Source organism: Anoplophora glabripennis, unplaced genomic scaffold (assembly GCF_000390285.2).
Source record: "Anoplophora glabripennis isolate ALB-LARVAE unplaced genomic scaffold, Agla_2.0 scaffold93, whole genome shotgun sequence".
Classification (NCBI taxonomy): domain Eukaryota; kingdom Metazoa; phylum Arthropoda; class Insecta; order Coleoptera; family Cerambycidae; genus Anoplophora; species Anoplophora glabripennis.
This window is the reverse complement of record NW_019416235.1, coordinates 648,011-664,685: the sequence shown is the minus strand read 5'-3', so window position 1 is coordinate 664,685 and position 16,675 is coordinate 648,011. Positions and strand designations below refer to the sequence as shown.

At 33.4% G+C, this 16,675-nt stretch overlaps 1 protein-coding gene across 1 annotated transcript in view; it reads left to right on the top strand.

The window, feature by feature from the left end:
- The window catches only part of LOC108903628 (nucleolysin TIAR-like), a 205,211-nt gene extending 195,682 nt beyond the window's left edge, over positions 1–9,529 (top strand). The window contains exons 6-10 of the mRNA XM_018705862.1: positions 1,752–1,932; positions 5,356–5,485; positions 6,620–6,789; positions 7,033–7,177; positions 9,424–9,529. Coding sequence (XP_018561378.1) covers positions 1,752–1,932; positions 5,356–5,485; positions 6,620–6,789; positions 7,033–7,177; positions 9,424–9,465 — 668 coding nt within the window. The 3' untranslated portion in view covers positions 9,466–9,529. The remainder of the gene's footprint in view (positions 1–1,751; positions 1,933–5,355; positions 5,486–6,619; positions 6,790–7,032; positions 7,178–9,423) is intronic.
- Positions 9,530–16,675: the final 7,146 nt, after the last annotated feature.

The following is a 16,675-nucleotide window of genomic DNA, read 5'->3' as shown; positions in this document are numbered from 1 at the left end:
AATAATTCATTATTTTGTACAGGGCTTTGTAATGTAATTCATTTAAGTACTTAACCAACTTTATATTTAATATATACTCTTAAAGCCATTATAGCAGGTTCGGACTACCAAGGATATGCTCTTAAAAACCTCGCAAGACTTAAACCTCTCAGGAACCATACAACAATTAAATTCCTTTTAATTCGCTAGTTTAAGGGGGCCCTACTTTGTTTACAGCCCTACACTTTGATGCTCTTATAGCTTATTAAGAAAATACGAGGTCTGCTCAGATAAAAACCGAACTTTATTTTTTTAACTTTATTATTAATTTTATACATTACTGATCCTTATCTCTTGATAGTACAACGGTTCACTGTGTCAACCTTAAGGCAATAATTCAAAATGCACAATTCCATTAGCGTCGAAAAAAACAGTGCGCATTTTGACATAGGATCGAAATTAACATGCTTTCTTGGGGTGTGGAGATTCTTTGCCAATCTATGGAGATGCTAACCTTCTACAATTTACGCAATGCTGCCAACAGCATATCACTAAATCTCCCCTAATTTAGGGCGTAATTCAAAAAGTTCGGTTATTTTCTGTACAAACCTCGTACACAACATTTTTTTTATTTAAATTTAAACAAATTTTAAATTAGTTGCAATTACTTAATTTCACCGTCCTATAGAACTTCCGAAAATGTTTATTTCCTCCAGATTACATTTTCAGATTACGATTATTTTACTGGTTGCTGAAAGCACAATAAAAAAACCGCTGACAATGAATGGAAACTTTTCATGATCTATCGTTTTGCCAAATGGAGTCTGATTGTAGCTATTATTGCAGTATTATCATTTTTTTATCGTGTTTATAGTGTGTAGTATTGCTGATTGAAATCCGTTTAATCCAGAAAGGTAAACAAGTTGAAGTTCGCAACACATTTGATGAGTCAATAGAATGTATACAAATTCTTTTATTCCGTGACAAAATACAGCGTTTAAACAAGGACTGAAAAAGATCGATTTGATAGTTTTTTAATTAAATACTTTCATTTAACTTTCAATAAATGAAATTCCGAACTGATAAAAATTCCTACTGAAAAAATGTAAATGAATTTGAATAAGCACAATACGTTGTGTAAATGTACTATTCTGAATTTTTTTAAATATTTTCTTTTTGGTAGTTCTGCAATCTGCTAACCAACCATATAATTAAATTGTTTTGTTGCGTAGTAACGCAATATAGTAATATAAATATTTAAATTAATTTATGTAAATAAAAGATCGTTAATATCACCGTATTGAATTTTGCATACATACTTATTTTACTTATTGTTTTACTTACATTATATTTTGACTATTTAGTCCATTTTATATCCTAAGAAAAAAGTTACAACGTAGTAATGTTTAGATTAATTTACAATATGAGTATTATTCACTGTTTTCTAACAAAAATGCAATGCAGTTTTCCTGTTTCTCAATAAAGCTTACTTGCCTACAATATGCAAATAAAATTTAACTTCTTTAATATTAGCTAGGTATCTCTGATCTGCCCTTGTTGTTCTCGGGCTAGTCTCTGTCGGGGCCGACTCGCTAGTGGAACCTCTGCGTTGCCTCCGTCTGCTAAAAACATTGTTTGACTTCATTCGATAAGATTCTTTATAGTACAAAAATGTTTGAATTTGTTTGAATTATCTTAGTACGTTTGCAATACAGTAAAAATTCGAGGTAACAAGAGAATATGTGTTTTTTTAAAAAGTTCTTTTGTTTCAGTGAATACCAAACCGCTAACGTTCGACGAGGTCTACAACCAAAGCAGTCCGACCAACTGCACAGTGTACTGCGGAGGCATAACAAACGGACTGACAGAGGAGCTCATGCAGAAAACATTCGCTCCCTTTGGAACAATCCAAGAAATAAGGGTATTCAAGGAAAAGGGATATGCGTTTGTTAGGTAAAATTCAAACCTAGTTGTATACTTTAACCTGATGAGATGAAGAGCATTCCAAATATAATAAAAAGCTGCTCGAATTCCAGATCTCCGGTTGTTCTAAATACCTTCCTAAGTATAAGCTTAATCATTTCGTCTTTAGAATTTTCAAAATGCCTGTATATATAATCTGCGTTAAAAAGTTTAGAGATTTAAACGGAACAAGAAAACAATCGTCCATTGTTCTCACTGGGATACCGATTTATACTTCAGTATTTTGAAATGAAGTGTTCCGTATTAGACCAGGGCGGATCTGTCGAAATATTCCACTTCTTGGATGTAAGAGGGGGCAAGCTAATTTTTTAAAAATATTTTAATTACTTCGAGGGCATTCTAATTTTGGTAAAAAAAAACTTTAGAGTATAATAAAACAACCAAATTTCATTAAAATCGGTTCGATAGTTTTCGCAGAATAATTTTTTGAAATATAATTTGAAAAGAATTTTCGAATGTTCAACCTGTTGCACGGCCTCAAATAAAGCATCTAGATACTTGAAAATTTTTTCGCATTGAAAAGACCGCTCAATTTTTCAAAGGGTTTTTGAAAAATTGAAATCGGTTGATTAGGATGGCCACAGGCCACAGTACATTTTTAAAGTTAACACTTTTTTTATTTTTAAACAATCAGATTACATTTATCAATTTGCAATTTAGTTTTTTTCAAAGATTATAATTTTAAAGTAGGTAGGTACTCGGAAAGACGCTTCTTTAAAAAAAAAGAAGTTAAATTCCGTTTATTGGTTCACGAGATATAAGCGGTCAAAGTTTATTGGCATTTACCGTTAATTTATAAACAATTTAGCAATAATCTTTAATCCAGTGGCTCCGTTTTTCCGAGTTCTAACAAAGATAAATCAGCGGAAAGCTGTCGCTCGCACGCGCGAAAAGTGACTCAAAACACGAAAAGTGGGGGAGGGGGCTTTCGCTCCGAGACTGAATTCGGAGGTTCAAAATGCGAAGGTACGAAAAAAATTGCATTATTTCGGCTTCTAATGTACCAATTTCTATCTTTTTATTTAATTCGATGTCTCGCGAGCCAAGGAATTCGAATATCGTAATCCCAACTGTTATAATTTACACATATTTTGTTATAAACAAAGTTTATTATTTATGCATTAACTATACTGTATAATTTACCCTATGCTATTGCATTTTTTCAATAAAACAATTTGTTTACGTATATATTTCAAAACTCTGAATATGAATATATTTAGTTATAATTATTACAATTATTTAAATAAGTTTTGTTTAAACAAATTAAAAAAAAATCTTTGGAAATTAATTTTTTTGTTAAATAGAGAAAAAATTAAGAAAAAGTAATACTTTAAAATGATAATTTTTGGAAAAAACTAAATTGCACATTGATAAATGTAATCCAAATTGATTAAAAATTAAAAAAAGAGTGTTAAGTTTAAAAATTTTCTGTGGCCGTCCTAATCAACCGATTTCAATTTTTCAAAAACCATTTGAAAGGTTGAGCGGTTCTCTATGTGAAAAAGTTTTCAAGTACCAAGATGCTTTATTTGAGGCTGTGCAACATTTTGAAAATTCGAAAATTTTTCTTCAAAATTTTTTTCAAACAATTATTTTGCGAAAACTATAGAACCGATTTTAATGAAATCTAAATCAAATGAAATGAAATTTAAGCTTTTTTTTACCAAAATTAGAATGCCCTCGGAGCAATTAAAATATTTTTCAAAAATCCAAAAAACTTGATTAATTTGCCTTTTTTTCATCAATTATTACTATTTTGCAACATCGGTAATAAATTTAAACATTTTTATGTTACAGTATATTGTGCAAAATTCAATTCAAAAACTTTTTTGCTCTTCAATATTCTTCAAAGGTTCCAAGATATAAGTCAAAGACTCAGATAAATTAGGTATTTTTTAAATTTTTTTACACATTTTTGCAATTTTGAAAATGTTCCGGACCTTGCCTTGATCTAGGGAAGGAAATCCAGAAAAAATTTGTTTGCCCCCTCTCACATCCACCTCAAAACAGATCCGCCCTGGTCTATATAAACAGTCCCAAGGTATATACTACATTCTGATCAAAAAATGTATAGAATAGATTTAAAAAAAATAATAATTCACCATTTCCTAAATTTTCTTTGTATATCTCCCACGTAGATAAAGACATAAACTGAACCGCAAATAACAAAGATATAGCTTTTTAAAAAGAGAGATTATTTATTTGTTGGTGTGAGAATGGAATAAGCGCCCATATGTAAATTATTCAGGAAAGGAAAGATACATATATACGGGCTGTTACAACTTCTCTTTTCACTACAGGGATCGCGGAAACAGTAGATATACGAAGTAGCTTAAATGGGGGCAAAGTTGCGTAATCAGAAGGCCAACATTATTCCTCTAAAAATCAAGACTAACATGATTAGTTTTCGAAATATTTGAAAAACACCAAAATTTTGGAAATCCGTTTTTGCTTCATTTCACCCTTGTTTGAGGTGATATAGAAAAAAGGATATTTTCTCATTGCAACTTTTTGCCCTCTATTGGATGGCATAATCAATTTTTATATGTAACGTTTCGTCTCAGGACCATCATCAACATCATTTTTTTAAATACGACCCTGTAAATTTTATTACATTTTTTGCAAGCCTTCTTAACCCCCAATACTGTACTGCCTCAGCCCGAACCAGAATCAGACGTTTTGTCTGTCATCTTCAATGTATTCGTTCCAAATGAATCTAATTTTTTATTTAGATTTCTAGTGTCGTTAGACCCTGTGAAATCCACCTAGTTATTTAAACTATTACCATCATACCTTACAATAAAACATTCTTTTTTCAATATCACCTCAAACAAGGCTGAAATGAAACAAAAACGGATTTCCAAAATTTCGTTTTTTTTTATATTTCGAAAACTAATCACGTTAGTCTTAATTTTTTAGATGCATCATGTTGGTCCCCTGATTATGCAACTTTGCCCCCATTTAAGCTACTTCGTATCTCTTACCGTTTCCGAGATCCCTGTGGTGAGAAGCGAATTTGTAACAGCCTGTTTAAGTTATCCTTTCTCTTCCAAATGTATAAAAACAGCTTCCTGAAACCATACCATTTGTCAATTATATTTAAAGAAATACCGTTATTTATAAAGTTTCTTATTATTCACTGATATTTTTTTAAGGTCCGCTGAAATTAAATGAGATTTTTAAATTAGTTCAGAGCGACCTGTACTGTCATTGTTCCGCCATCGTCATCGTCGCCAACCGATCCGTAACAGCCTTTAGCTCGATTCTTTTATAAATCCCTTTGCATTTAGGACGTTCAATCGAAAGAAGGAAACAAATACTTTGAATAATCCCTCCCGGAGAGGAAATTGCACAGAAATATTTATAATAATATTGTCGGGAATTTGTTTGCAGGTTTTCCACAAAGGAGTCGGCCACACATGCAATCGTAGCAGTGCACAACACGGATATCAATGGGCAAATCGTGAAATGTTCATGGGGGAAGGAATCCGGCGATCCCAATAATGCTCCGGTGGCTGGACAGGTAAACCCAAAACGTGCGAAAAGTTCTATATACCAGCTGAAAAATATGCTTGGTCCTTTGCAGCATAAAATGCAAGACGTACAAATATTTCAATTCTGTCAAATACTGTATAAATAATAATGATACACTGAAAGAAATCATCCAAGTGTCCAAAATGCCTTATCCCTATTTCACTTCCAGCTCACTTAGAATTATATTTTATTCAATTGTCGATTTGTGCCAAGTTTCGAGTAGTGAGTAGTACATGTAGCAATAAATTCTCTATTGCCGTCATTTCTTTTTTCTAGTGTTACTGTTTTGCGATATGCATAGACATTTTCATTGGATTTGTAGGCACCTATTGGCAAATATCAAGCATGAAACTACTACTTTATATTAAACTGCTTATTTTTATATTCATTTTCATCATTCAGATCGGAATGAAGATTGAAGTGATTCCTAATGGCTAAATATCCATCAGCAAAATTTTAGGAGACAAATCAAAACATTTATTTTTTTATTTGGTTACCACATTCCCAAAAACATAGTTACTTTTTGTACACTCTTGCCTTTATTACTGCGTAAGTAGTTAAACAGTGAGAATTCTAATACACTTCAAGGTCACGCCAGGCTACCACTGGGCTACCGCCATCCGGAGCTGGCACCTGGTGCCACCGCTGACGTCGCGTTCCTCAATGACGACCTCCTGGTCATTGTCGACAGACCCCCGCCTCTGCTGCAATCTAGCTTACCACCCCCGCTCCACAGTGACACTTCTTCAGCATGACTTTGGAGGACAGCATCCTCATGGCTGCTGGAGACCTGGTGCTAGCTACAGATGGCGGTAGCCCAGTGGAGTGACCTTGAAGTACGATAGAATCCCCACTACTTGTGTATTTCCTAATTGTGATATTTTATTTAAACACTTTTGGATCTTCTTGGTGCATCACATTTCTTGCAGAAATAGTAAAGTAAAGAGTAGCATCCAATTTGTTTTTGGCTTCATCTCGCATACATCATACACTTCACCCTCCTGTTTCTAAGGATAAACAGCATCCAAATATTTCAAATGAATATGCGGTTATACCAGCAAATAGTTAGAAATAATGTTGGTTCTGCGAGATGAGATCATCCTAATTCTTTCTTGGATTATAGGCTATTGCTGGAACTAGCTTCCCATACAGCGCGTACGGTCAACAGCTCGGCTACTGGTACCCTCAGAGTTATCCGGCGGCTAGTTCCGCTCAAATGCAGGGTCAATTCCTGGGAGGCATGCAAGGGTACGCCTACGGACAGTTTGGAGGATACCAGCAATCCTACATGGGGTATGTATACTAGCTTGTAAGCTTGTAATGCCGTGCTTTCGTTCCTTTTAATATCTCTTCTTCTTCAGTCAGTCATCTTTTCACCCTTGTTTCCAGTCCTTTTCTGTCTTCAGCTTCATTATTCGCTTGAGCCTACTTAACCTAGCGTAGTATTATTTACTGCTATCGAATTAACTTTAATTTCTTATTGACGTTACCGTGTCAAGAAGTTATTGTTTTTATTGTGACTATTGTGATTGGTAGAATGGGACTACAAGTACCGACAGCAGCTACGGCATGGCAAGGCATTCCCGCCCAGCCGCAAATCCCAGCGACGCCACAGCAGATGACAGCTCCGACTGCAACGCTCCAACAACCTGGCATCGTTTTCCCCATCCAGCAGTATCAAGTAAGAATTTAAGACCGTCGCATGATCACGCTTTGCCAAGCATGACCGCTTCTTGATGTAGTATGTATGAACATGTCAAAAGTGCGATATGGATTTTTAGAAGCATGTCTCTAAATTTTTTTCTTATTAGTACCCTTCATGTCACATTTTACGTTTATGCGGTACGATGACTACCTTTACACTTCATTATTTTATATGATTATGAATTTGATAGATCGACAAAGAATCGATGCTTTTCACACAATTTTATTATGACTTGCAAGATCCCGGAAAACATTTGAAAATCAGTAAAATATCAAGTTGAACAAAATTGAATACCATATTTATTTCACATGCAGTAACAACGATGGTTAACTTTGAATACATGCCTTATACAGGGTATTTCGTATCAAAGTGACATTGTAAATACTATTGACATATTGTGTTATATTTGCAACCCTTCTTGAAAATCACAATTCTAAACTTTAACTGCATACATATTATAAAAAAAAGTAAGATTTTTACTGATTTTCAAGTTAATAGAGGTGAGATAACAGTGATTAAAATTAACATCTTCCCTATTTTGGTCACTTTCTATATTAAACACTCTGTATAAACACTAGGGCTAGTACTAATGCGAATCAGGACTGTGTTTACGTTTCGTTAAGCGTAAATGTAAAAGAGGATATAATAAAAGTCAAATCTAAAATAATAATTTACTCAAAAACAGTTTGTAGTGTAATACATTTCACCTTCAGGTAAATGTTGCACAATAATTGCAAAATTCCTATTAATTATATGTACAGGGTGTCCGGCAAGCATCTACTAATCTCTCGGGAGCGTATAAGGGTGGCCAAAATAACAATACTACTACTATTACCTATGTTTATTTTTTCCTGTTCCTACTAATACTTTTAATGATCGAGACGGACCTGTCTTATGGACACCTAGGAAACCGTACCTGAATCCATTAAATTTTTTGTGAAGTTATCCAAAAGAACTTATTTACCGCATACACAGGATGTTTTTTAAATTGACGATCTCCTTTTAGTATACGGGGAGTATCACCAAAACGCTGTTATAGCATCGCGATTGTGTGTCGACCGTTTTCCTTTGCGATCTCATCCCGTAGCGCGATTTGTTTATGTTGTTCAAACGGCTCCAAAAACAGGACACCTTCAGGATAATCGCGGTAGACGTGCTAAAAGACCAGGTAGAATGCTGAAGATCTAAGATCTACCGTTGAAGAAGGTCCAACAGCTGGTGCCAGACATATCGAACAACTTTTTTGGACAGGGCCGGATTTACTTAAATGGTTCATTTCTTATTTCTATTATATTTTGTTGTTATTTGAAAAATGTTCCTTTTTTTTATTCTATCATCGCGTTAAAAGAACTTTTACTTAAAAAACACCCTGTACTCCGAATTCCTAATGGAAAATTATATGATTTATTCGCAGTTCGATTCGATTTTCACATTTTAGTACTAACCCTCATAAGTCCTTCGTTATAGCGTACATGAATTTAAAAAAAAATCTATATCGTCATCAGCATGTTTTTAAAGGGAAATTATTAAACGAAATACCTCAAGTCCGCCCTTTAAAGTACTGATACGAGTATCAGACGAAGTAAGATTTCTGAGGTTTTCTAAATCTCGCAAGAGTAATAATGTAAATATTAATATCGCCGGATTTCGTATCCGTAATTTTTTTTTGTGTACTTTATATGCCGATATGTGCTCTTCTTTTGGGAACAGCCTACATAAGCACGTTACTTGTGGCTGGTCGACGATATGAAGCATGAAATTTAGATGAAATATTTAGGTAGATTGCTTGAGTATACCTCCACGTTCCCCAGCGGTCCTCTACTCAGCGTTCTAACGTCCTTTTCTATTTCAGGCCCAATGAAACACACACAATTGTCATCAACCCGACATAGTGATATATTAAAAAAAAACCTACAAGATACCGTATCAGTAGTTTTTCGCGGAAATGTAATTGTTTGTGCCAAATTTCAAGTAGTAACACACAACACATCTAGAAGTCCTAAGTCCATCCATTAAATGTAGAGCTGACGAGGACTAAAGATTCGAAACAGCAAAGGGTTGGGTGACATGCTGGTATGAATGCTGAGAGGTTGTGGACTCTGCATACCTGCACTGGCCTCTGCCGCCTAGCCTAGGCTAGCTGTTAGCCTAGTTCACGCTCGTACCATTAGTTCACGGCCTTGCATGTGTACATCTTTCTTAATTTCGCGTCTTTTTGGCAGATAGGAGAGGACGACTGGCTCACTCCTAGCCTGCTGGTGTGAACCGAGTGCGCCCAAAAAACAAACAAGCAGCAAATGTATTGGCGCAGGCGCAAAATCAAGGTAGATGGGGTTCACTTAAGGCCATGATATTGTGTTACCCTGGAAGTTCTAGAGAACTTTAGGCCTCGACACCTCGAGTCTGCTCTTTAAGGATCAACAATTTTTACTTAAGTTACCTGTACTTCTGCGGTAGGGTCGTCATATTATTAAACAGAAATAGAATATAAGAGTTTATATTTGTAAAGAATTGAATTGAAGTTTTCAAATTAATTTAAGTTTCATCTGTACAAATGCAGTAGAATTAGGGAAGAACAGTTAGATAGGAGATATAGATAGGTTAGTAGATAGTTATGTAATCAAGTATAACACGGAGTGGCAGTTGCAATCCGAATACAACGAGCCCAACACCATGGATTAGCTTGCTAATGGAAACAAATAGGTACACACGTGTTAAAAACAAATTAATGTATTATTATTGTACATACGGTGACATCGGGCGCAGTCATTAGTATCTCGTCGCTAGATTCGGATTTGCCAGCCCTGCCATGCATCGTGAGCAATCGCTACCGTGTTTGTTTAGGCATTTCAATGATGAACGCGAGCGTGATATAAAAAAAATATATACATTATTTAAACGTGATATCCCAAATCCAACATTTTATATAATATGTATAATGAATGAAGGAAAGTTTTGATACAAGATTTAAAAGTATACCGCAGATGTAGAAACATAGAAAGACGAGTATTATTTAGCATTTATATATAAATAGCTATATGTTCGTTAATGACAGTATATAACTTGCACGCTAAACTTTAGGAGCACCTCATATTTAACGGCTGTATTAGTGTCTAAGTGTAAAGGAACCACTCAACCAGTGCCCTACCCTTTGGCAACTGCACAATTAACGTGCCGTTGTCAGCCCGGCACTTGTGCAATTGTGAGAAACTCTCGCGTCTGACACATTCAAACAGCTCCATCTTTTTCTTGGTGGACCTGTGTTCTTGCTCTACCACACACAGTTATGAAAATTTTACTGAAAACTTACTGTTCCTCCGCGCAAAGGTACCTATATCATTTTTTATCGCACCTAAACAATAATATAAGGGACCAGCTAGCAAAATTATACCGGATTAGAAAAGTCAAGTTGCATTTTGTAGTTTTAAACATCGGTTTTCATCCGTGTTGTGTTAAACGATTAAATTGGAATAGGTAAATGCGGTTAGACCCGATAAGCTAACGAAACGACTAGTAAAACTTACTATTCAAATGAAATAATTTGTCAGAACTGTACTGAATTATTTAGAAAAAACACAATACCAGTGATAGTAAGTTTTCAAATATTCTATACAGATAATTTCAACAAAATTAACAGACTGGAATAGCTGGTTTCTTAGTTCTGTCATGAAAATTTCCTTGTAATAAAAACTGATTCGATGAGTATGAGAAAAATTAGTGGAATTATTACAAAATCTTTGCTATTGTTTCGTTTTTAATGAATTAGATTCATTGTTGAAACTTAAAACTGACATACAATTTTTCATGCGTACTACTATTGCGAAAAAGCATAATTTTGGATTTGGGAAAAGAAATTTGATGTGTTGTTACATCCTTCAATAGAAATATAACAATTGTTTTTTTTTAATTACCTACTTATTTTCTTGAGATTATGCAAAAAGTATCCACTGTAACTTATAAGCAGAATAATTAAAAAAAATATTTTGGCAATTTAATCACACAGTGTTCAAAAAATTAGTTTCTGATTTGTTAAACCAATACAACACTCATCCCTGAGTTTTTTAAATTACCCACCGTAGCTGTATTAAATATTTAAAGATAATTTTCATAACTGTCTTAACAGAAACAGGAGACTAAAGTCATGTTATTTTAGGACGAACTCAAACTGAGGCAAAAAAATTGTGAACGTATTCCTCAGTTGTGAAAATAGAACGACAACGTAGCAATCAGTTGACCAATTTTTGTGTAGAGTTTTCTAAGCATATTCGTAAACGTTTCTCAAAATTACAACGCAAAAAATCGGTGAAGCAATTATTTTCTATTCTGGTTTATCATTTACGGCGTACCTTCCACATCTCTTAAAGATCTGCAGCAGGCGATTGATTTGCGGAAAGATGCTGCAGCTGCTCTGTTCAGATAAATAACAGATCTGAACAAAGCAATTAGACTCGCAAAAGACGAGATAGTGGATTAGAAATTGGCATATAGAACTAGATTAAGCCTCCATCAAGGAATGCAGTTGGTGCAAGTCTTTGTTTCGCACAGTAGTCAATTACATAACTATAGTAACCTAAGAGGCTAAAGATAGGCGGCCCTTGACTTTCTGTCTCTCTGTGCATTATTTTTGTTAGATATTATCTCTTCTTGAAATATCATACTCTGTGATAGTTATATTGTTGTCTAAAAGAACTGTGCAAAAAAGAAACGAATTATAATTATAATAAAAAAGGCTTATATATATGATAACGTTATTATATAAAGTATTTTTTCTATTTATTGTATAATTTAGCTACGTTTTGATGAATGCTTTTGACGGATCTCCAGGGCACAGCCTTTTCCGGTGTACCCTCAAGATCATCTTCTTGTAGTCGAAAGCTGTGAAACTAGTCATAATGAAAAATATATTCAGCAGCATGTATAAGACATCCCTAGCTGAAAAAATGGTCTGTTCCAGAACATGTTTCATTTAATTGTCTACTTAAAAAAAGTAGAAAATCGAAACTTTGTTAAAATTTTACACACATGGTATACCGTAAACCGTTTTAAATTTCGTATTTTATGATTGAATTTTATCAAACCGTTTTAAGTTTTTAAATAACCTTTAAAAAATGGAAGTACGGGTGGTGAAAAGCATAAAACTAAAACCAATAATTTTCTATTAGCGTCCTTGTTGTACGTGTCCTGGAACACGAAGTAGTAATGTATGTAACTATTAACGTTTTCAGCTAGGGGTAATTTTCCCTCGTGATGGCTAAGACCAATTATATTATTGGCCACTAGGTTACAAATTGTCTAGCAGCTAACGAACCCCAGCCATACCACTGATGAACCAAGCCGTTTTCGTGTGTGTTTTAATATTTCACTTATTCACTGTGTTCCCTTGCCCAAAGTTACATTCATCATAACAACATATCATATTTCTGTGTGTTAGCTCTAATAAATGTTGTGTAACTAGTCAAAGTAGGCTATGGGGGGTGCGTTAGTTGTGAACGATGCGTCAGATTCTGCAATTGTGAAATATAACCATCTAGTCAATAACTTTAGTAAAAAGCCGCAGTGTATAGTGTGTACCTTATAGTACCTACGATCTTTTGTTACATGTTTATGTTGTACCTAAAATTGTAAAATAGTTAATAAACGTTCAATCTTGTTGTTAATTTTCTTTAAATGACCAACTACAGTTGTGCACAACGGTTATTTAAAGAAAACTTTAAGAAATCTGAATGTATTAAATTTTGTAATATAAATTTTATTTGTGTATATTGGAGGAGGAAAAATTAAAGGATTTATTAGGTTTATTTAGATATCAGCGAGGCTCTATTTTGATACTGTAAAAATTAGCCACATCAAAGATGAAACTGACGCTGATGTCTTGATTATGAAGTATTAATATAAGGGTGATCAAAATATAACATAATTCTACTTTCAATTTTGGCTACGCTCTATTGCAGAATCTTTAATACCAACCCAACTGTCATTAAGTACATTATTTTTTTGAAAATTGCCGTAGTTTTTAGTTACTAATACAAAAAATACAAAAATAAACCCTACTCATATATTTTTACTTTGCTCCTATTCTGACAGAAATGATTGCCATTTTTTTTTTCAAACCACACATTTAAAACAAATAATCAAAAAAACTATATATTTCAAATCAAATGAATCCATACAAAAATGTTTTGCTACTAAATATATGTATAAGATATGATATAAGTAATTAATTATAATGCTAAGGTCTATTATCAAAACCACGACAACATGTAAATAACCTTTGCATTAGCCTTCAGTGTACAAATTGGAATTTGTCGTTAAAGATTCTCCTATAGAATGGCTTAGAAATGTCTATTAGATTTTACCAACAAGACAATCAAGGAAATTAATGTACTTCGCCAAATTAAGCATTTTATTATGTTATAGATTTGATCGTAAGTTATAAGATATATTTCTGGCTGCTACGCATGAGATTGGAAATCGTGCTTAGTCACGTCAATAATTATACAGATAAATCCTAGATTAATATATTGTAGAAAATGGAATTGAATAAAGACAGTTACAATGATACGTTGTTTCAATTTTTGTTGCGCCAAAAAAAACTGCTATGTCTACTCCTATAACCCTACTAATTTATTACCAGGCAATTCAAAGTATTCAGATACCCCTTCCTTGTCTGAGCACCTAACGAGATATGGGTGTATTTTCAAATATAGCATATACTACAACTTACATTAACAACTTAAACAACTTAACAACTTAAATTATTTAAAAAAAAATCACGTGTATTTTGTATATTAGTAATTAAAGTATAAAATAAAAACTTTCATATTTAGAGGCAAATTTTGCTTCTTGACTAAAATACATATATAGCTCCTAAGTATATATAGAAGTTAAGTTGTTCCTATCCTATGCTTCAAGGCAAAATGTTCTATACAAAAAAATTGTGGATTTTTATAAAATAGCACAAAAATAATAAGTTCTTGAAGCAGTTAAAGTGAAGAAGCAATAGGTATATATGGAAATAAATACCGAAAATGATCTACTTGCTATTTGTTATTAATAGTCATCAATTTCTTTTAATTATATTTAAATAAATTAATCGTACTCAAAGCAATACTGTTACATTGTTTATAAAGCAGGGGGCATGGTTTAATGCTGAATTCAACTTAAAAAATCCATTTTTATTTTTATAGGACACATTTTTTCACTTACAATCAACATTTTGGATCCCCCTAAACTTTTTTCTTGGTACGCTACTGTGCCATGCAGCTACATTTTTAAGAATCAATCAAATACCGTGATAATGTATGGTCACATATCTAAGGTGCTGTAATATGTACATACCTACATGCATATATAAAATATAAATATGATAGGCACTCACCACCGTTTCTGTAGCATTACCACCGTTAGCTGTGTAATTTGTTAGAGCAGTAGAGCGTCCACACATCCACATTATAAAGTTACAAAAAGTATTTATACACAAAAACTACACATAAAAGTTAAATCACAAGATAAAAATTGCTTATACACATAATCATTATGAATTAAACTTTACTGATATCAATGTAAATGCAATAAATTGCTATTCGTTTCTTAAACACGTTTAATTATTCACTACTTTGACACTAAACCACGTAAAAACAAATGAAATATGAATATAATAAAATAGAAAACAGAACTTTAAAATGACCGCTTAGGTTAGGTGGCGTACCTGTTTCTTGTAAAAACAATAACCGTTACGCCTCGGCTCGGTCAAAATCGGTGTAATTCGTTTTTCCTGGTACCGTATGTTGCAGGAGTGCCGCTTTCCAATCGACAAAAAAAATAGATATTTCGGAGGCACTCAGATTAGCTTTTTACATTTCAATAAGCTGGAACATTTTGCTTCTAAAGTGTTTTTGTTTATCGTCCCCTGCCTCCCTCGCGCACGAAGAGTTTTACACTCTCAAACTACTCCCACACTATGTGAAATTAGTATTTTTTATTTCATAAAGACGATTGTTTACGTCCAAGGATTATTTCATTGTGGTTATTTTGTACTTTAATAAATGAAAAAGAAATGATTGAAAAATGTTTAAATATTTGTGTTCCTCAGAGCTGTTACAGTTGCTTAAGAGTATTTAAAGAGTAGAACAGTGTAAGAAGTTAACTCATCAGGGTAAACAACTAATGTTGACCGAGGATTTCGAGCCAATTTTGAACCTCTGAAAAAGGTCTGATACATTTTTTTTGACAAAGTATAAAAAAAGATAAATTTCATATTTATACAGTGTGTCTTAAAATGATGGAACAAAATTCATATTTCTTTCCCAGTTCAGTTTCAAAAATTCGCTGAAACAGGTCAATTAGTAAATAGAAATTGTCACTTTTCTGCAATATTTTTTATTTTTTTGAGCCATGTTTGACAGACCTATAACATTATCGACATTTTTCTTTAATAGGACGCTCTATATTTTATAAAATAAATAGAAAGACCTTCTAAAGACGAATTTAGCATCTTATTATTTAGCTTCTCCTTTGCCATGGCATAAATTTTAGTGAAAGAATTTATTTACAAAATATGAAAAATACCTTCCGTCAGTATGCCAGAATCACAAAATACATAGTCGATTTTTATCAAATTTTGCACATTTATAGACAACCAATAATTTAGTTACCCAATGTTCCCTCTAATTATCTCACTGACAGCACGGTACAAAAATATATGGGACTAGTTCGGTCAAAGTTCTTTAGTCAAACAATTCGCTGAATGGCCTTTAGTAACTGTATTAAATAAAACCTGCACAATATTCCCAATCAGCTGATTGGGCTAACCAACTTGGAATTTTTGCCATTTTTACATGCAATAAAATGAAATTTAAAAAAATGGTGAATAAGCCGATTGTGCTCAGAATACAAGAAACGGCTGCGCAACAAAAATTAGTGTTAGGCCGCGCACCCACGCAGCTTAGAGGGAACTTTAGTTACCGTAATAAAAAAACTTTCAAATTCATAAATTTTATTCGCTGAAAATTAACAACAATAATTAATATAGCAATACGTAAAAAATATCACTATATTTCCTTCCAATATTTCAAAGAAAATTCTGTTTATTAAATGCAAATGACTTCATATTGCATTTTAAAAGTATGGATAGAAACATGGGGCCCCACAGACTTCGTTCAATTCGCACGAATTGGGCCGCACGGACTCACATGAACATGCGGACACACAGTGTGTGGAGAAAAAAGTGCAAAATCTGTTTCGGTTAGGTTTCGTAGCTTGTGAGCAAAAAACCGTACATTCTTGGTTCACGCCATTTGGTCCATACGGTCCTGTTCGCACGAATGGAATGTAGTCTATGGGGCTCTATAAAAAGTATTTTTCCCAATATATGTTGATAAAAAATCAGAATCATGAAGTTGAGTAAAAAACATACATTTTTCAATATGGAAAAAAATACAACAAAGGAATGACTAAATTTTATAATAAGTATTC